Source organism: Bufo gargarizans, chromosome 4 (assembly GCF_014858855.1).
Source record: "Bufo gargarizans isolate SCDJY-AF-19 chromosome 4, ASM1485885v1, whole genome shotgun sequence".
Lineage (NCBI taxonomy): Eukaryota > Metazoa > Chordata > Amphibia > Anura > Bufonidae > Bufo > Bufo gargarizans.
Window position 1 is genome coordinate 376523279 of NC_058083.1, and position 21523 is coordinate 376544801.

The 21523-nt window shown below is 44.5% G+C and overlaps 1 protein-coding gene across 1 annotated transcript in view; it reads right to left on the reverse strand.

The window, feature by feature from the left end:
- LOC122935109 (protein unc-93 homolog A-like) overlaps positions 1–21523 on the reverse strand; it is a 339330-nt gene that overhangs the window by 238888 nt on the left and 78919 nt on the right. The window contains exon 4 of the mRNA XM_044290869.1: positions 17698–17835. Coding sequence (XP_044146804.1) covers positions 17698–17835 — 138 coding nt within the window. The remainder of the gene's footprint in view (positions 1–17697; positions 17836–21523) is intronic.

A 21523-nucleotide genomic window follows, 5' to 3' on the forward strand; every position in this document is an offset into this window, starting at 1 on the left:
ACAGGGGGCTTCAAATGGGACATGGTATAAACAAAACCAGTCCTGCAAAATCTGCCTTGCAAAACCCATATGGTGTTCCCCTCCTTCTATGTGCTCCCGTTTCACCAAACAGTAGTTTACGACCACATATAGGGGTGTTTTTGCAAACTACAGAATCAGGGCAACCCATATTGAGTTTTGTTTGGCAGTTAACCCTTGTTTTACTCCTGGAAAAAATTGATTTATATTGAAAATTTTCCAAAAAATATAAATTTCTAAATTGTTTCTCCATCTGCCATTAACTCTTGTGGAACACCTAAAGGGTTAACAAAGTCTGTAAACCCAGTTTTGAATACCTTGAGGGGTGTACTTTCTTAGATGGAGTCACTTTTTTGAAATTTCTATTTTAGTGGTGCAACAGGGGGCTTCAAATGGAACATGGTATAAACAAAACCAGTCCTGCAAAATCTGTCTTCCAAAACTCATATGGTGTTCCCCTCCTTCTATGTGCTCCCGTTCGGCAAAACAGTAGTTTACGACCACATATGGGGTGTTGTTATGCAAACTACAGAATCAGGGCAACCGATTTTGAGTTTTGTTTGGCAGTTAACCCTTGTTTTACTCCTGGAAAAAATTTATTATATTGGAAAATTTTCCCAAAAATCGAAATTGTTTCTCAATCTGCCATTAACTCTTGTGGAAGACCTAAAGAGTTAATAAAGTTTGAAAGAAGGTTTATATCATCTAAGCCTCACAATATGACTTCAAACCAGAACTGGTCCATAAAAAGTGGGATTTTGAAGATTTCTGAAAAATTGCAAAATTTGCTTCTAAACTTCTAAGCCTTGTAACATCCCCAAAAAATAAAATATCATTCCCAAAATACTACAAACATGAAGTAGACATATGGGGAATGTAAAGTCCTCACAATTTCTGGGGGTATTACTATGTATTACAGAAGTAGCAAAACTGAAACTTTGAAATTTGCAAATTTTTTAAAATTTTGGTAAACATTGTATTTTGTATTTAAAAAAGTTAACTTTTTTGACCCAATTTTAGCAGTGTCATCAAGTCCAATATGTGACGAAAAAAAACAATCTCAGAACGGCCTGGGTAAGTCAAAGCGTTTTAAAGTTATGAGCACTTAAAGTGACACTGGTCAGATTTGCAAAACATCCTTAAGTCCTTAAGGTGAAATAGGACTGAGTCCTTAAGGGGTTAAGGGGTTAAGATAAGATAAGATGCCTTCATTGTCACTGTACAATACAATGTAATACAATGCACAATACAATGAAATGTTGTTTAGAGCTATCCTAGATGCCATGGACAGAGGAACAAGAACTGACATTTACACTAAAGCATTACACTAGAAAAAAAACAACAACATTGCACTAGAAAGCATTACTATTCACAGTTCACAGCATATATAAATATATATATATATAGCAAGAGCAAAGTAGGAAGTACTTATGAGTAGGGATGAGCGAACTCGAACTGTATAGTTCGGGTTCGTACCGAATTTTGGGGTGTCCGTGACACGGACCCGAACCCGGACATTTTCGTAAAAGTCCGGGTTCGGGTTCGGTGTTCGTCGCTTTCTTCGCGCTTTTGTGACGCTTTCTTGGCGCTTTTTGAAAGGCTGCAAAGCAGCCAATCAACAAGCGTCATACTACTTGCCCCAAGAGGCCATCACAGCCATGCCTACTATTGGCATGGCTGTGATTGGCCAGAGCACCATGTGACCCAGCCTCTATTTAAGCTGGAGTCACATAGCGCCGCCCGTCACTCTGCTCTGATTAGCGTAGGGAGAGGTTGCGGCTGCGACAGTAGGGCGAGATTAGGCAGATTAACTCCTCCAAAGGACTTGATTAACTGATCGATCTGCAGCTGTGGATCATTGAGCTGCTGATCCTCAATTGCTCACTGTTTTTAGGCTGCCCAGACCGTTTGTCAGTCACATTTTTCTGGGGTGATCGGCGGCCATTTTGTGTCTTGTGGTGCGCCAGCACAAGCTGCGACCAAGTGCATTTAACCCTCAATGGTGTGGTTGTTTTTTGGCTAAAGCCTACATCAGGGTGAAGCTATCACACCAAGTGCATTTAACCAGCAATAGTCTGTTCATTTTTTGGCCATATACTAAATCAGGGGCAAGCTGCGCCCGTCACCAAGTGCATTTAACCAGCAATAGTCTGTTCATTTTTTGGCCATATACTACATCAGGGGCAAGCTGCGCCCGTCACCAAGTGCATTTAACCCTCAGTAGTGTGGTTGGTCAAGCTGTGACACCAAGTGCATTTAACCAGCAATAGTCTGTTCATTTTTTGGCCATATACTACATCAGGGGCAAGCTGCGCCCATCACCAAGTGCATTTAACCAGCAATAGTGTGGTTATTTTTTGGCCATATCCCAGTCTAATTCTGTCACTAAATCCATACCGGTCACCCAGCGCCTAAATACTAGGCCTCAAATTTATATCCCGCTAAATCTCTCGTTACCGCTGTCCTGTTGTGGCTGGGAAAGTTATTTAGTGTCCGTCAAAGCACATTTTTTGTTCTGGGTTGAAATACAATTCCCAATTTAGCAATTTAAAAATTTAGTGGTTTCTGCTGTATCAGAGCTATTTGAAATCTATCCCTAAAAGGGTATATAATATTCAAGGTGCACATAGGGTCATTCAGAATAACTTCACACACCCGCTACTGTGCATTTCCAAGTCTAATTCTGTCACTAAACCCATACCTGTCACCCAGCGCCTAAATACTAGGCCTCAAATTCATATCCAGCTAAATCTGTCGTTAGTGCTGTAGCTGGGCGAGTTATTTAGTGTCCGTTCAAGCACATTTCTTGTTCTGGGTTGAAATACAATTCCCAATTTAGCAATTTCATAATTTAGTGGTTTCTGCTATATCAGAGCTATTTGAAATCTATCCCTAAAAGGGTAGATCATATTGAAGGTGCACATAGGGACATTCAGAATAACTTCACACACCCGCTACTGTGCATTTCCAAGTCTAATTCTGTCACTAAACCCATACCTGTCACCCAGCGCCTAAATACTAGGCCTCAAATTTATATCCAGCTAAATCTGTCCTTAGTGCTGTAGCTGGGCGAGTTATTTAGTGTCCGTTCAAGCACATTTCTTGTTCTGGGTTGAAATACAATTCCCAATTTAGCAATTTCATAATTTAGTGGTTTCTGCTATATCAGAGCTATTTGAAATCTATCCCTAAAAGGGTAGATCATATTGAAGGTGCACATAGGGACATTCAGAATAACTTCACACACCCGCTACTGTGCATTTCCAAGTCTAATTCTGTCACTAAACCCATACCTGTCACCCAGCGCCTAAATACTAGGCCTCAAATTCATATCCAGCTAAATCTGTCGTTAGTGCTGTAGCTGGGCGAGTTATTTAGTGTCCGTTCAAGCACATTTCTTGTTCTGGGTTGAAATACAATTCCCAATTTAGCAATTTCATAATTTAGTGGTTTCTGCTATATCAGAGCTATTTGAAATCTATCCCTAAAAGGGTAGATCATATTGAAGGTGCACATAGGGACATTCAGAATAACTTCACACACCCGCTACTGTGCATTTCCAAGTCTAATTCTGTCACTAAACCCATACCTGTCACCCAGCGCCTAAATACTAGGCCTCAAATTTATATCCAGCTAAATCTGTCCTTAGTGCTGTAGCTGGGCGAGTTATTTAGTGTCCGTTCAAGCACATTTCTTGTTCTGGGTTGAAATACAATTCCCAATTTAGCAATTTCATAATTTAGTGGTTTCTGCTATATCAGAGCTATTTGATATCTATCCCTAAAAGGGTATATAATATTCAAGGTGCACATTGGGTCATTCAGAATAACTTCACACACACCCGCTACTGTGTATTTCCAAGTCTAATTCTGTCACTAAACCCATACCTGTCACCCAGCGCCTAAATACTAGGCCTCAAATTTATATCCTGCTAAATCTCTCGTTAACGCTGTCCTGTTGTGGCTGGGAAAGTTATTTAGTGTCCGTCAAAGCACATTTTTTGTTCTGGGTTGAAATACAATTCCCAATTTAGCAATTTCATAATTTAGTGGTTTCTGCTATATCAGAGCTATTTGAAATCTATCCCTAAAAGGGTATATAATATTCAAGGTGCACATTGGGTCATTCAGAATAACTTCACACACACCCGCTACTGTGTATTTCTAAGTCTAATTCTGTCACTAAACCCATACCTGTCACCCAGCGCCTAAATACTAGGCCTCAAATTTATATCCTGCTAAATCTCTCGTTAACGCTGTCCTGTTGTGGCTGGGAAAGTTATTTAGTGTCCGTCAAAGCACATTTTTTGTTCTGGGTTGAAATACAATTCCCAATTTAGCAATTTCATAATTTAGTGGTTTCTGCTATATCAGAGCTATTTGAAATCTATCCCTAAAAGGGTATATAATATTCAAGGTGCACATTGGGTCATTCAGAATAACTTCACACACACCCGCTACTGTGTATTTCTAAGTCTAATTCTGTCACTAAACCCATACCTGTCACCCAGCGCCTAAATACTAGGCCTCAAATTTATATCCTGCTAAATCTCTCGTTAACGCTGTCCTGTTGTGGCTGGGAAAGTTATTTAGTGTCCGTCAAAGCACATTTTTTGTTCTGGGTTGAAATACAATTCCCAATTTAGCAATTTCATAATTTAGTGGTTTCTGCTATATCAGAGCTATTTGAAATCTATCCCTAAAAGGGTATATAATATTCAAGGTGCACATTGGGTCATTCAGAATAACTTCACACACACACGCTTCTGTGCATTTCCAAGTCTAATTCTGTCACTAAATCCATACCGGTCACCCAGCGCCTAAATACTAGGCCTCAAATTTATATCCTGCTAAATCTCTCGTTAACGCTGTCCTGTTGTGGCTGGGAAAGTTATTTAGTGTCCGTCAAAGCACATTTTTTGTTCTGGGTTGAAATACAATTCCCAATTTAGCAATTTCATAATTTAGTGGTTTCTGCTATATCAGAGCTATTTGAAATCTATCCCTAAAAGGGTATATAATATTCAAGGTGCACATTGGGTCATTCAGAATAACTTCACACACACACGCTTCTGTGCATTTCCAAGTCTAATTCTGTCACTAAATCCATACCGGTCACCCAGCGCCTAAATACTAGGCCTCAAATTTATATCCTGCTAAATCTCTCGTTAACGCTGTCCTGTTGTGGCTGGGAAAGTTATTTAGTGTCCGTCAAAGCACATTTTTTGTTCTGGGTTGAAATACAATTCCCAATTTAGCAATTTCATAATTTAGTGGTTTCTGCTATATCAGAGCTATTTGAAATCTATCCCTAAAAGGGTATATAATATTCAAGGTGCACATTGGGTCATTCAGAATAACTTCACACACACACGCTTCTGTGCATTTCCAAGTCTAATTCTGTCACTAAATCCATACCGGTCACCCAGCGCCTAAATACTAGGCCTCAAATTTATATCCCGCTGAATTTGAATACAATACATTGGGCCAAATAATATATTTGTTGTTGTGGTGAACCATAACAATGAGAAAAACATCTAGTAAGGGACGCGGACGTGGACATGGTCGTGGTGGTGTTAGTGGACCCTCTGGTGCTGGGAGAGGACGTGGCCGTTCTGCCACATCCACACGTCCTAGTGTACCAACTACCTCAGGTCCCAGTAGCCGCCAGAATTTACAGCGATATATGGTGGGGCCCAATGCCGTTCTAAGGATGGTAAGGCCTGAGCAGGTACAGGCATTAGTCAATTGGGTGGCCGACAGTGGATCCAGCACGTTCACATTATCTCCCACCCAGTCTTCTGCAGAAAGCGCACAGATGGCGCCTGAAAACCAACCCCATCAGTCTGTCACATCACCCCCATGCATACCAGGGAAACTGTCTCAGCCTCAAGTTATGCAGCAGTCTCTTATGCTGTTTGAAGACTCCGCTGGCAGGGTTTCCCAAGGGCATCCACCTAGCCCTTCCCCAGCGGTGAAAGACATAGAATGCACTGACGCACAACCACTTATGTTTCCTGATGATGAGGACATGGAAATACCACCTCAGCATGTCTCTGATGATGACGAAACACAGGTGCCAACTGCTGCGTCTTTCTGCAGTGTGCAGACTGAACAGGAGGTCAGGGATCAAGACTGGGTGGAAGACGATGCAGGGGACGATGAGGTCCTAGACCCCACATGGAATGAAGGTCGTGCCACTGACTTTCACAGTTCGGAGGAAGAGGCAGTGGTGAGACCGAGCCAACAGCGTAGCAAAAGAGGGAGCAGTGGGCAAAAGCAGAACACCCGCCGCCAAGAGACTCCGCCTGCTACTGACCGCCGCCATCTGGGACCGAGCACCCCAAAGGCAGCTTCAAGGAGTTCCCTGGCATGGCACTTCTTCAAACAATGTGCTGACGACAAGACCCGAGTGGTTTGCACGCTGTGCCATCAGAGCCTGAAGCGAGGCATTAACGTTCTGAACCTGAGCACAACCTGCATGACCAGGCACCTGCATGCAAAGCATGAACTGCAGTGGAGTAAACACCTTAAAACCAAGGAAGTCACTCAGGCTCCCCCTGCTACCTCTTCTGCTGCTGCCGCCTCGGCCTATTCTGCTGCTGCCGCCTCGGCCTCTTCCTCCGCCTCTGGAGGAACGTTGGCACCTGCCGCCCAGCAAACAGGGGATGTACCACCAACACCACCACCACCACCTCCGTCACCAAGCGTCTCAACCATGTCACACGCCAGCGTTCAGCTCTCCATCTCACAAACATTTGATAGAAAGCGTAAATTCCCACCTAGCCACCCTCGATCCCTGGCCCTGAATGCCAGCATTTCTAAACTACTGGCCTATGAAATGCTGTCATTTAGGCTGGTGGACACAGACAGCTTCAAACAGCTCATGTCGCTTGCTGTCCCACAGTATGTTGTTCCCAGCCGGCACTACTTCTCCAAGAGAGCCGTGCCTTCCCTGCACAACCAAGTATCCGATAAAATCAAGTGTGCACTGCGCAACGCCATCTGTAGCAAGGTCCACCTAACCACAGATACGTGGACCAGTAAGCACGGCCAGGGACGCTATATCTCCCTAACTGCACACTGGGTAAATGTAGTGGCAGCTGGGCCCCAGGCGGAGAGCTGTTTGGCGCACGTCCTTCCGCCGCCAAGGATCGCAGGGCAACATTCTTTGCCTCCTGTTGCCACCTCCTCCTTCTCGGCTTCCTCCTCCTCTTCTTCCACCTGCTCATCCAGTCAGCCACACACCTTCACCACCAACTTCAGCACAGCCCGGGGTAAACGTCAGCAGGCCATTCTGAAACTCATATGTTTGGGGGACAGGCCCCACACCGCACAGGAGTTGTGGCGGGGTATTGAACAACAGACCGACGAGTGGTTGCTGCCGGTGAGCCTCAAGCCCGGCCTGGTGGTGTGTGATAATGGGCGAAATCTCGTTGCAGCTCTGGGACTAGCCAATTTGACGCACATCCCTTGCTTGGCGCATGTGCTGAATTTGGTGGTGCAGAAGTTCATTCACAACTACCCCGACATGTCAGAGCTGCTGCATAAAGTGCGGGCCGTCTGTTCGCGCTTCCGGCGTTCACATCCTGCTGCTGCTCGCCTGTCTGCGCTACAGCGTAACTTCGGCCTTCCCGCTCACCGCCTCATATGCGACCTGCCCACCAGGTGGAACTCCACCTTGCACATGCTGGACAGACTGTGCGAGCAGCAGCAGGCCATAGTGGAGTTTCAGCTGCAGCACGCACGGGTCAGTCGCACTACAGAACAGCACCACTTCACCACCAATGACTGGGCCTCCATGCGAGACCTGTGTGCCCTGTTGCGCTGTTTCGAGTACTCCACCAACATGGCCAGTGGCGATGACACCGTTATCAGCGTTACAATACCACTTCTATGTCTCCTTGAGAAAACACTTAGGGCGATGATGGAAGAGGAGGTGGCCCAGGAGGAGGAGGAGGAGGAGGAGGAAGAGGGGTCATTTTTAGCACTTTCAGGCCAGTCTCTTCGAAGTGACTCAGAGGGAGGTTTTTGGCAACAGCAGAGGCCAGGTACAAATGTGGCCAGCCAGGGCCCACTACTGGAGGACGAGGAGGACGAGGATGAGGAGGAGGTGGAGGAGGATGAGGATGAAGCATGGTCACAGCGGGGTGGCACCCAACGCAGCTCGGGTCCATCACTGGTGCGTGGCTGGGGGGAAAGGCAGGACGATGACGATACGCCTCCCACAGAGGACAGCTTGTCCTTACCCCTGGGCAGCCTGGCACACATGAGCGACTACATGCTGCAGTGCCTGCGCAACGACAGCAGAGTTGCCCACATTTTAACCTGTGCGGACTACTGGGTTGCCACCCTGCTGGATCCACGCTACAAAGACAATGTGCCCACCTTACTTCCTGCACTGGAGCGTGATAGGAAGATGCGCGAGTACAAGCGCACGTTGGTAGACGCGCTACTGAGAGCATTCCCAAATGTCACAGGGGAACAAGTGGAAGCCCAAGGCCAAGGCAGAGGAGGAGCAAGAGGTCGCCAAGGCAGCTGTGTCACGGCCAGCTCCTCTGAGGGCAGGGTTAGCATGGCAGAGATGTAGAAAACTTTTGTCAACACGCCACAGCTAACTGCACCACCACCTGATACGCAACGTGTTAGCAGGAGGCAACATTTCACTAACATGGTGGAACAGTACGTGTGCACACCAATCCACGTACTGACTGATGGTTCGGCCCCATTCAACTTCTGGGTCTCTAAATTGTCCACGTGGCCAGAGCTAGCCTTTTATGCCTTGGAGGTGCTGGCCTGCCCGGCAGCCAGCGTTTTGTCTGAACGTGTATTCAGCACGGCAGGGGGCGTCATTACAGACAAACGCAGCCGCCTGTCTACAGCCAATGTGGACAAGCTGACGTTCATAAAAATGAACCAGGCATGGATCCCACAGGACCTGTCCGTCCCTTGTCCAGATTAGACATTAACTACCTCCCCATAACCATATATTATTGGACTCCAGGGCACTTCCTCATTCAATCCTATTTTTATTTTCATTTTACCATTATATTGCGAGGCTACCCAAAGTTGAATGAACCTCTCCTCTGCCTGTGTGCTAGGCCTAAATATATGCCAATGGACTGTTGCAGTGGTGGCTGACATGAAGCCTGATTCTCTGCTATGACATGCAGACTAATTCTCTGCTGACATGAAGCCAGATTGTCTGTTACGGGACCTCTCTCCTCTGCCTGGGTGCTGGGCCTAAATTTATGACAATGGACTGTTGCAGTGGTGGCTGACGTGAAGCCTGATTCTCTGCTATGACATGCAGACTGATTCTCTGCTGACATGAAGCCAGATTGTCTGTTACGGGACCTCTCTGCTCTGCCTGTGTGCTAGGCCTAAATATATGCCAATGGACTGTTGCAGTGGTGGGTGACGTGAAGCCTCATTCTCTGCTATGACATGCAGACTGATTCTCTGCTGTCATGAAGCCAGATTGTCTGTTACGGGACCTCTCTGCTCTGCCTGTGTGCTAGGCCTAAATATATGCCAATGGACTGTTGCAGTGGTGGGTGACGTGAAGCCTCATTCTCTGCTATGACATGCAGACTGATTCTCTGCTGACATGAAGCCAGATTGTCTGTTACGGGACCTCTCTCCTCTGCCTGTGTGCTAGGCCTAAATATATGCCAATGGACTGTTGCAGTGGTGGCTGACGTGAAGCCTCATTCTCTGCTATGACATGCAGACTAATTCTCTGCTGACATGAAGCCAGATTGTCTGTTACGGGACCTCTCTCCTCTGCCTGGGTGCTGGGCCTAAATTTATGACAATGGACTGTTGCAGTGGTGGCTGACGTGAAGCCTGATTCTCTGCTATGACATGCAGACTGATTCTCTGCTGACATGAAGCCAGATCCTCTGTTACGGGACCTCTCTCCTCTGCCTGTGTGTGTGCTGGGCCTAAATATATGCCAATGGACTGTTGCAGTGGTGGCTGACGTGAAGCCTCATTCTCTGCTATGACATGCAGACTGATTCTCTGCTGACATGAAGCCAGATTCTCTGTTACGGGACCTCTCTCCTCTGCCTGTGTGTGTGCTGGGCCTAAATATATGCCAATGGACTGTTGCAGTGGTGGCTGACGTGAAGCCTCATTCTCTGCTATGACATGCAGACTAATTCTCTGCTGACATGAAGACAGATTCTCTGTTACGGGACCTCCCTCCTCTGCCTGGGTGCTGGGCCTAAATATATGCCAATGGACTGTTGCAGTGGTGGCTGACGTGAAGCCTCATTCTCTGCTATGACATGCAGACTAATTCTCTGCTGACATGAAGACAGATTCTCTGTTACGGGACCTCCCTCCTCTGCCTGGGTGCTGGGCCTAAATATATGCCAATGGACTGTTGCAGTGGTGGCTGACGTGAAGCCTCATTCTCTGCTATGACATGCAGACTGATTCTCTGCTGACATGAAGACAGATTCTCTGTTACGGGACCTCTCTCCTCTGCCTGTGTGTGTGCTGGGCCTAAATATATGCCAATGGACTGTTGCAGTGGTGGCTGACGTGAAGCCTCATTCTCTGCTATGACATGCAGACTGATTCTCTGCTGACATGAAGCCAGATTCTCTGTTACGGGACCTCTCTCCTCTGCCTGTGTGTGTGCTGGGCCTAAATATATGCCAATGGACTGTTGCAGTGGTGGCTGACGTGAAGCCTCATTCTCTGCTATGACATGCAGACTGATTCTCTGCTGACATGAAGCCAGATTCTCTGTTACGGGACCTCTCTCCTCTGCCTGTGTGTGTGCTGGGCCTAAATATATGCCAATGGACTGTTGCAGTGGTGGCTGACGTGAAGCCTCATTCTCTGCTATGACATGCAGACTAATTCTCTGCTGACATGAAGACAGATTCTCTGTTACGGGACCTCTCTCCTCTGCCTGTGTGTGTGCTGGGCCTAAATATATGCCAATGGACTGTTGCAGTGGTGGCTGACGTGAAGCCTCATTCTCTGCTATGACATGCAGACTGATTCTCTGCTGACATGAAGCCAGATTCTCTGTTACGGGACCTCTCTCCTCTGCCTGTGTGTGTGCTGGGCCTAAATATATGCCAATGGACTGTTGCAGTGGTGGCTGACGTGAAGCCTCATTCTCTGCTATGACATGCAGACTGATTCTCTGCTGACATGAAGCCAGATTCTCTGTTACGGGACCTCTCTCCTCTGCCTGTGTGTGTGCTGGGCCTAAATATATGCCAATGGACTGTTGCAGTGGTGGCTGACGTGAAGCCTCATTCTCTGCTATGACATGCAGACTAATTCTCTGCTGACATGAAGACAGATTCTCTGTTACGGGACCTCCCTCCTCTGCCTGGGTGCTGGGCCTAAATATATGCCAATAGACTGTTGCAGTGGTGGCTGACGTGAAGCCTCATTCTCTGCTATGACATGCAGACTAATTCTCTGCTGACATGAAGACAGATTCTCTGTTACGGGACCTCTCTCCTCTGCCTGGGTGCCGGGGCCTAAATATCTGAGAATGGACTGTTCCAGTGGTGGGTGACGGGAAGCCAGATTCTCTGCTATGGAACCTCTCTCCAATTGATTTTGGTTAATTTTTATTTATTTAATTTTTATTTTAATTCATTTCCCTATCCACATTTGTTTGCAGGGGATTTACCTACATGTTGCTGCCTTTTGCAGCCCTCTAGCTCTTTCCTGGGCTGTTTTACAGCCTTTTTAGTGCCGAAAAGTTCGGGTCCCCATTGACTTCAATGGGGTTCGGGTTCGGGACGAAGTTCGGATCGGGTTCGGATCCCGAACCCGAACATTTCCGGGATGTTCGGCCGAACTTCTCGAACCCGAACATCCAGGTGTTCGCTCAACTCTACTTATGAGCAAATATACATACTGATTCAGACACCACTGCAGACAAGAGATCATCATGGGTTCATGAATGCAGCAGACACATTCAGTCTGTGGTAGCTTCTATCCTAGGAAGGGGCAATAATCTCCGAGCATTTAGGAGACTGATTGTTTTGGGGTAAAAGCTGTTCGTCAGCCTAGTGGTGCGGGCATGTAGGGCTCAAAGACGCCTACCAGAGGGTAGGGGAATGAAAAGGCTGTGGCAAGGGTGAGTTGGATCCCCGCAGATAATTTTTGCCCTGTTGCTGCAGCGAGCAGTGAAGATGTCATCCAGTGATGGTAACTGAGTACCAGTGATTCTGCCAGCCATTCTGATGATGCGCTTGAGGGTCAGGTGAAATAGGGCTGAGTCCTTAAAGGATAACTGTCACATTTAGACCCTAATTTCAATTTTCATATATGTAGTTATTAATAGCATGATATTCCAGAATCAGTTACTATTAGACTGACTTACCCCATATTTAATAAGATTCAGTACTTAGCAACCAGTCTGCATAAAACTGCAATTTCACTATTCAGTTAAGATGGCCTCCACTGCCCTCACCCTGAGGCTAATCCCGCCTGCCCTCACTAGCCAGTAACAATAGCTCCCCAAAAGTGTCAGTAACCAGAGCCCTCCCCCCTAAAGGGTTAATCTCCTGCAGCACAAAGGGGTCCTCTTACCACATGTTGCTTTCATTTATACACTGAGCAGACGGCAGATCTCCCTTCCCTGTTGTGCGCTGCACCAACTCTGCATTCTCCAAGTCTGCTGAGTGAGGGAGCGTCTGCCAAGCACAGGGACAGGGAGAAGTGCACACAGCCCAGGCACTGTTATCAGCTGCTGGGGAGGACCTGGCTTTAATCATTTACTTACAGTCCCTGGCTGTCAGTAATCTGACCTTGCACGCTGCGTGCTTCTGCATCCTCCGTACTTCAACAGATAGATGGACCATGCCTAGCAACCCTATTTTAAGCAGAGGCAAAAGTGGGCAGTACAGGGAACATAAATTTGGAATTAAGGGGTAATTGAATACACAGTGAAAAGTTGAAATAGGGCCACCAAGGTGATATTAATCACCACAATCCAATACTCCCAAAAATATATACATGACAGTTATACTTTAAGGAGTTAAGTACCGGGGCAACATGCCGTATCGGTACATCATGTGTCCTGAAAAGGTTAAAAGCCTAGAAATTAAAAAAAATAGCAATTTTCAGAATTTCAAATTTTTGGTAAATTTAGGATTTTTTCAAAATAAAGGTGAAATATATTGACTCAAACTTATGACTGTCATGAAGTACAATGTGTCACGAGAAAACAATTGTTGAATGGCTTGGATAAGTAAAAGTGTTCCAAAGTTATTACCACATAAAGTGACACATGTCAAATTTGCAAAAACTGGCCTGGGCAGGAGGGCAAAAACTGGCCTGGGGTAGAAGGGGTTAAATATCATCTTTCCCCAATAAGGGACAATTTTTGGAAGCTTTGTAATATGAAAAAGGATAACACATGTACTGGTGTGGTGCATTTTTAAACATGCTGCATGTTAAGGCTGTCAAACATGCACTTACTAATATATATATATATATATATATATATATATATATATAACTATGGGTGTCACTCATATTTAATTTACTATTGCTGTTATTGTGCTCTAGAGCTTGGGGAGGGGAGGGGGGGGGGGGAGAAAAAATCATAAAAAATAAATGAAAAGAGATTTCACAAGTTTTCCGAAAAATTATGTGTCGTAGGAGATTAGAGGGTGTTATATACCAATTTTCAGGACAATTGGAGCCACTTTGGTTTGTTTCAAATGTATTCAAGGCCGAACCGAACTTTGTTAAAAATTTGGCGAACCTGATCCGAACTGATTTGCGAGTGGTTCGCTCATCTATAACTGAATACATCAAATTGCACCAAAGTATTGTGCCTAACTATGCCATATTTTGGTGCATTTATGACAAGGTCTAGGATAAATCATATTACATAAGATGGACCATGATGTTAATTTTCAGTTGAATTTGATAGGAAAAATCAGGAATATGCTTAATGTTCTGGGTGTCACAATTTGTCCATGCAGGCTTTACCCCATATGATGACGCTGATAGTATTACTTGTTCTATAATCTTATTATGTTTCTGATAAAGAAGCAGTAAAATGACTAGTAATTCAGATCATAGAATTACTATTTAAGCATATTTATAAAATACAATTAATACACAAACCTTATGGTATAGAGTAAGGATAGCTAAATGATTTGTAGCAAACCGGGTTTGTTACATATTTCAGGGGAGTATTATTATTATATATATTTTTTTTTTTGTTCTGTATATGCAATAGAAGAGAAAGGAGTTGATATTGGTAGGGCCAGGCTGTTAGTACATCCAGTAATATACTCAGTTGGCGAACTGTAGCTATGGTACAATCTAAGTGAAATAAGGTAAATGTGAACAAGGCCTCAGGTTCAAATGGATTACACCAAAGAAACCTGTTCAGTTATTTCAGTGCCACGTTTATAATTTTTAGAAATTCTGTAGGAAATGGTTACAGTGCCAAGTGACTGGTGCAAGGAAAATGTGATGTCCATTAGAGATCAGTGAAGTTCTCTAACATTAGATTTGGCTGCTTTGCCGAATTTTACGAAAAGATTTGCTTTGTGAGGAATTACTTAGTCATGAAGCGCATTTCTTTATAAATATTAGATGCAGGGAACGGTGATTGAACCCCTCAGATGCATAATTAAGCATTTTAGTGGATTTTAATAAAATAAAAAAAATATTGTACTTACCTCATACATTTGATCGTGAAGAGGCTGCCATGGTTATTTTGCTTGAGCATCAAGAGCAAAATCTTGTGCAGTGCGTGATGACGTCATATGGCACCGTAAATTAGATTTCAAGCGGGATCTTAAAGCAAGAGGTAAGAATGATTTTTTTTTATTCTTATCACCATTTTTCCTCTGTTCAAACACACTTTGTCTGCACTAAACTCCCAACTGTGCAAGGTCAGATGGCAGATAAAGTGTATTTGAATAGAGGAGACATCATATGCAGGGCCGGGCGAAAAAATATTAACCTTCTTCTTTTCTTCTTTTTTATTTTTTTAAATCACTTACTTGTGAGTTGCACCGCAGCACCGCCCGGCCCAGCGTGCGGCCCCGGCCCTTACTCACAGAGCGGCACGGGAACGGCAACACGGTCACGGGGTCAGGCCAGTGGGGTGTGACTGGCGATGATGACCGTGACATGATGGGGGGACAATGTCTGTAGTCTGTGACATGGGGACTGGGCTAGGGCCAGCCTGGCGGGGGGGAATATGATGTGCCTTTTGGGGGGGGACTGAAATGTGACACAATAGTGGGTAATGATGTGATCATGATGTGACACAAAGGGGGTGATGTGACATGGTTTGGAGGGGGAGAAAAGTGACATGGAGGGCTGATGTGACTTAGGTGATTTGACATGGAGGAAGAAAAAAAATTGACATTGAGGCCTTGAGGGGCAGAAATGTTACATTGACTGGGTGAAATCTGACATGGGACGAGAAATGTGACATGGAAGGCTGATGTGACGTAATGGGGTCATTTGACATGGAGGGGGAGAAATGTGACATGGGGGGCATAATGGCTGACATGAGGAGCTGATGGATAGGGGCTGATATCTGACATGGGGGTCTGATCTGAGACAATGGGGGTCTTATCTGAGGTCTGATTAACATTGGGGGTTTGATTGCTGGTCTGACCTGAGGTGTAATGGAAAATATTTTTTTATTATTATCCTCCTCTAAAACTTAGGTGCGTCTTAGAGGGCGACAAATACAGTCCCTTAAACTAGTGCTGTGTCCCACTAAGTGTCTGTGAGCACTGCTTAAAAAGCACTTTTGATCCTGTCTACAGTATTATGATTTGGTATTTATGTATCTGAAAAATCCCTGTTAACAGGCAGATTAGATGTAATTTATACATCCCGCCACTAGATCAGGATAAAGTTCAGGTCTTATATATATGCCTAGGTCAGGCCTAGTTAGTCATTTGAGACCAGGAGAGAGTTGAGATTAGTCAGATAAGAACATGTAGTTCAGAAGAGAGCAGATCTGAGGGAGTCAGATCAGATTAGTGGGAGGAAATGTAGAGTGAAGACTCCATGACACAGATTAGTGAGTGGAGCCAACTTCGCTAGGAGGTGATACTTAGATGTGAGGTGCAGAAGAGTGTTTTCCTTCTGTGGCCGGATTATAGACTTGCATCCCTGACCAGTAGGAGAAGAGTTTGCCTCCCTGGAAAAGAAACAAGCTTTCTTTTCATTGGTGATAAGAGCCAATATTGAGGGCCACAGACACCTTTGCATGGTGGAGGATTGATAGCTTCTGGCAGCCACACCAAACTTCTGAGAGACAGTTGAGTTTTCCTGTCTAAATATTCAGCTTGTAGGGAAAGGACAAAGAATAGGATACCACACATCAAAAGGAATCAGGTACACCTAACCCACTGCTCCAAACAAAAAACCTGAAAAGCCTAGATACAGTGGATTTGCAGAATCAACTCTGTACCATCAAGAGACTGCATTTTTGTACTGCTGCAACCAAAGATATCAAAAGTAAAAGTTGCATCTTACCACTGTCTACCTCCTTATTACCATTATTGGTAGTACCACCATTAACGGTATTGGCGTCACGACAAAAACCATCAAGGGACTCAGCCGCAACAAGCACCCTAAAGCACCCCTAACATCAAGGGCACCTCAACCAACATCTTGGCTGATGCTTCCCAACCATAGAGAGTGCCCCGGAGGATTTTGTGCTGTCCACCTCAACACTGTGCTGCCAGCCCTGGGAGGCTTTCTGCTAACCGTGAGTAAACTGATGAACTGTGTGTTATTATTTGGCCCCTCATTGGTCCACCATGCACCTCACGTGTTGCCCCTGCGACTGGCTGGCTGCACTAGCGATTGTCTGAAGCAGAGAGAAGATACCAGGACCACACAGAGGAGAAGCCAGCTGCTGCAGACGGGACCAGGACCAGGTGAGCTGTGAGGTGGGGGTGCCAAAATGTAGCTTTGCTTGTGTTGCCAAAAATCCTTGCACCGGCCCTAATCACATGGAGGTGACTTGCTTGGTCCCCTGACCCTCCATCAGTAGCCATTTTATGAACAAGACCAACCCCTTTAAATAACAGCATTCAATGTCAATCAGCTGCTTCCAAGGCTAGCAGGATATTGTCATGCATTAACCGAGGCATGGACTCACGGGGCAGGGATATTATATTACCACTTTACAAAGCTTTGGTGCTGCCTCATCTGGAATATGCAGTTAAGTTCTGGGTACCAGTCTATAGAAAGGATGCCCTGGACCTGGAGAGCACAAAGAAGAGTGACTAAACTGATAAGGGTCATGGGGGGTCTTAGTTATAAGGAATGATTAAAATGAATATAAATGGGCCGTACTAAACAGTCCCAGGACCAGAACAAGGGAATGTGGGAGCCAGCATGGAGCAACACAATGGTGAGAAGCAGGTCAGTATAAACTTATTTACGGAGGCAGGCTGCGGACACTATAGAAAGAGTCTTTATTCCTGGAGATCCCATTAAAAGCTTTAACAGTTTAACTCATATTAGTGAACATTTGTATCTACAAAAAATACCACTATATTATTTATTAATATTCAGAAATCTCTTTTCTATTTGTGGTCCTTGTTAAGTAACATGTTTGTATTAATTGAAATTTCAAAATATGACTTCCTAATAATATTATTACAATAATGCTTGTTTTGTTGTCACTTACCTGTATAAATGCCCATCAGAGTATAACGCACGGTTTCTGATACACCAGAAGCTGGTGTCGTAGTGTTGCTAAGTTCTTCTGTAGATGTGGGACAGTTATTTGCTCCGCAGTAAGTGTAATTCGTATTATTAGTTACCACTGTGACATACAAAACAAAAAAATAAATGTATTGATTTATTTCTAGAAAGTAAAACATTTATAATTTCTGGCAATTGTCTAGGTGTTTAGGGTATGACCACATGGAGTGGTTATGTCGCGGGTACAACTTTCAATATCACATGGGTGTTAACAGTGCAGACTGGCTAAACAGTGCAGTGTTGATTAGTTTAATATGAGTCTACTGTTGGAAAAAAAAGGATTAAAATCTCTGTTGTTTCTGAACTCAGTATGGGGGTAGTCCTGTCATTGTTTGACAATTATCTCTGTATACAGTCATACAAGGAAGATTGTCAATCACTGAAGACAGTCTTCATCTAATATACAATGAGAGCTTCTTAGCAGATATATTTTTTATTACAAAGTATCTGGGCCCATCCATAAATGCAAAATGACCTGAATACAGATGTGAACCTAACTCTAAACCTATTTCTATTGCATTTGTGGATATCTACTTTCAAAAATACTGTTACCATTGTTATCTGTAAAGGTGAGCAGGCAATGACCTGTAGCTTCACTCTCTGCCTGAAAACCTATGATTGTATATTAGATAAGGTATTAGTTTATATATAGATCATGCAAAGTTACCTTAGATAATGCTGCTATGCCTGATTGAATTTCCCTTTAACTATGAGTATGTGTATCTGTTTATTTGTAATACCATGCAGGATTTTTTATTTTTTGCATGATATACAGTACAGACCAAAAGTTTGGACACACCTTCTCATTCAAAGAGTTTTCTTTATTTTCATGACTATGAAAATTGTAGATTCACACTGAAGGCATCAAAACTATGAATTAACACATGTAGAATTATATACATAACAAAAAAGCGTGAAACAACTGAAAATATGTCATATTCTAGGTTCTTCAAAGTAGCCACCTTTTGCTTTGATTACTGCTTTGCACACTCTTGGCATTCTCTTGATGAGCTTTAAGAGGTAGTCACCTGAAATGGTTTTCAATTCACAGGTGTGCCCTGTCAGGTTTAATAAGTGGGATTTCTTGCCTTATAAATGGGGGTTGGGACCATCAGTTGCATTGTGGAGAAGTCAGGTGGATAAACAGCTGATAGTCCTACTGAATAGACTGTTAGAATTTGTATTATGACAAGAAAATAGCAGCAAAGTAAAGACAAATGAGTGGCCATCATTACTTTAAGAAATAAAGGTCAGTCAGTCTGAAAAATTGGGAAAACTTTGAAAGTGTTCCCAATAAAGCTAATTCTGATTCTGAAGTGCAGTCACAAAAACCATCAAGCGCTACAAAGAAACTGCCTCACATGCAGACCACCCCAGGAAAGGAAGACCAACAGTCACCTCTGCTGTGGAGGATAAGTTCATCCGAGTCACCAGCCTCAGACATCTCAGGTTAACAGCAGCTCAGATTAGAGACCAGGTCAATGCCACACAGAGTTCTAGCAGCAGATACATCTCTAGAACAACTGTTAAGAGGAGACTGTGTGAATCAGGTCTTCATTGTAGAATATCTGCTAGGAAACCACTGCTAAGGACAGGCAACAAGCAGAAGAGACTTGTTTGGGCTAAAGAACACAAGGAATGGACATTAGACCAGTGGAAAGCTGTGCTTTGGTCTGATGAGTCCAAATTTGAGATCTTTGGTTCCAACCACCGTGTCTTTGTGCGACGCAGAAAAGGTGAACGGATGGACTCTACATGCTTGGTTCCCACCGTGAAGCATAGAGGAGGAGGTGTGATGGTGTGGGGGTGCTTTGCTGGTGACGCTGTTGGGGATTTATTCAAAATTGAAGGCATACTTAACCAGAATGGCTACCACAGCATCTTGCAGTGGCATGCTATTCCAACTGGTTTGCGTTTAGTTGGACCATAATTTATTTTTCAACAGGACAATGACCCCAAACACACCTCCAGGCTGTGTAAGGGCTATTTGTCCATGAAGGAGAGTGATGGCGTGCTGCGCCAGATGACCTGGCCTCCACAGTCACCGGACCTGAACCCAATCAAGATGGTTTGGGGTAAGCTGGACCGCAGAGTGAAAGCAAAAGGGCCAACAAGTGCTAAGCATCTCTGGGAACTCCTTCAAGACTGTTGGAAGACCATTTCAGGTGACTACCTCTTGAAGCTCATCAAGAGAATGCCAAGAGTGTGCAAATCAGTAATCAAAGCAAAAGGTGGCTACTTTGAAGAACCTAGAATATGACATATTTTCAGTTGTTTCACTCTTTTTTGTTATGTATATAATTACACATGTATTAATTCATAGTTTTGATGCCTTCAGTGTGAATCTACAATTTTCATAGTCATGAAAATAAAGAAAACTCTTTGAATGAGAAGGTGTGTCCAAACTTTTGGTCTGTACTGTATGTGTATATGGTGTGGCAGCCCCCATGTTGGTTGATATCATTAACCCATCCCCTTCACAGCCTTTTTTAATTAGGTGACATGTATAGCTGACCATGCGCCTCATACTCATAGCAGGCTTGCTGGCACAGGGTGACGCAGCAGGTCATTGCCTGCTCACCCTGTGAGTTAATAATGGTAGCAGTCAGTGTTTTTATAGGTTCAGCACTCCTTGAAAGTAGATGCCCGTGAAAAGCATGGAAATAGGTTTAGAGCTAGGTACCCATCCGTATCGAGTTTACCTTGTTGTCGGTAGATGGGCACATGTAAGAGATAGAGGCCTTCTTGCTGTGCATGATTTTGCGTATCTGTTGTGTGATTCTGTATGCTGTATACCACCATTCTCAAATATTGTCTGTATGTTGCCTCTCAGTCTGAGCCTGTGTATGGACTACACATCCCATTTTGATGGAAATTGAATTAGCACCTGACTGATAAAAACTAGCCCTTTAGATGTGGTAATGTGTCCTGGATTGTACACTCAAGCCCCATGGAAATGCATATGTCTTAAACATGGCAGCACCCTCCCACAGCATATGTCCAGGAGATTTTCAGCTGTAATGCCAGAAGTTGAATACAAAATATGATAAGCTATAACTCATCCCTATTACAATGCACATATTAATCACTGTAATAATTGTGTTCTATATAATGTGGGCATGGCAGGGAATCTTAACATCCCACCCCTGAAAGCCGGCATTCCCACATAACGAGTTTCTCACCTTTGGGGACCCCTACTCCAGTCATATTTGGTATTTACACAATCAGCGTGATGAAATGTGCGTTATTAAGACATGTTGGGCCTCAGATATCCATTAGAGAGGATGGAAAGACATGTTTTATTGATTTTTCATATTTGCCAGCTGAGTGAGACAGGTGGAGCCTGTAATGATGGCCTTCCCAGAAGACTGGGCCAAGAATGGGAGGGAGACCCCTTTCAACTCCACCCTCCGCCTGTCACAAACCAGCAGGTGTGAACCCACTGTGCCACGTGTCCTACCTCCTCTAAGGGTGTTGTCTAAGCGAACCCATTGATTCTTCACAGTACCCCTGATGGTGGGGATAGACTTTCCTGAGGGGAACACTAGGTCACTATTTCTTGAGAAGCATAGGTACACGAGGCAGCTGTCATTACCAGGAGCAACAGTCCAGGACCGAATGATGAGGCAGAGGAGCAGTCAGACAGGCAAAAGGTCAGAGCAGGCGGCACAGGTACAGGTCAGGCAATCCAGATCGGCAACATGAGAGTCAAGGCAAGCAGGCAGGGATCAGACAGGTAGCAGAATCCA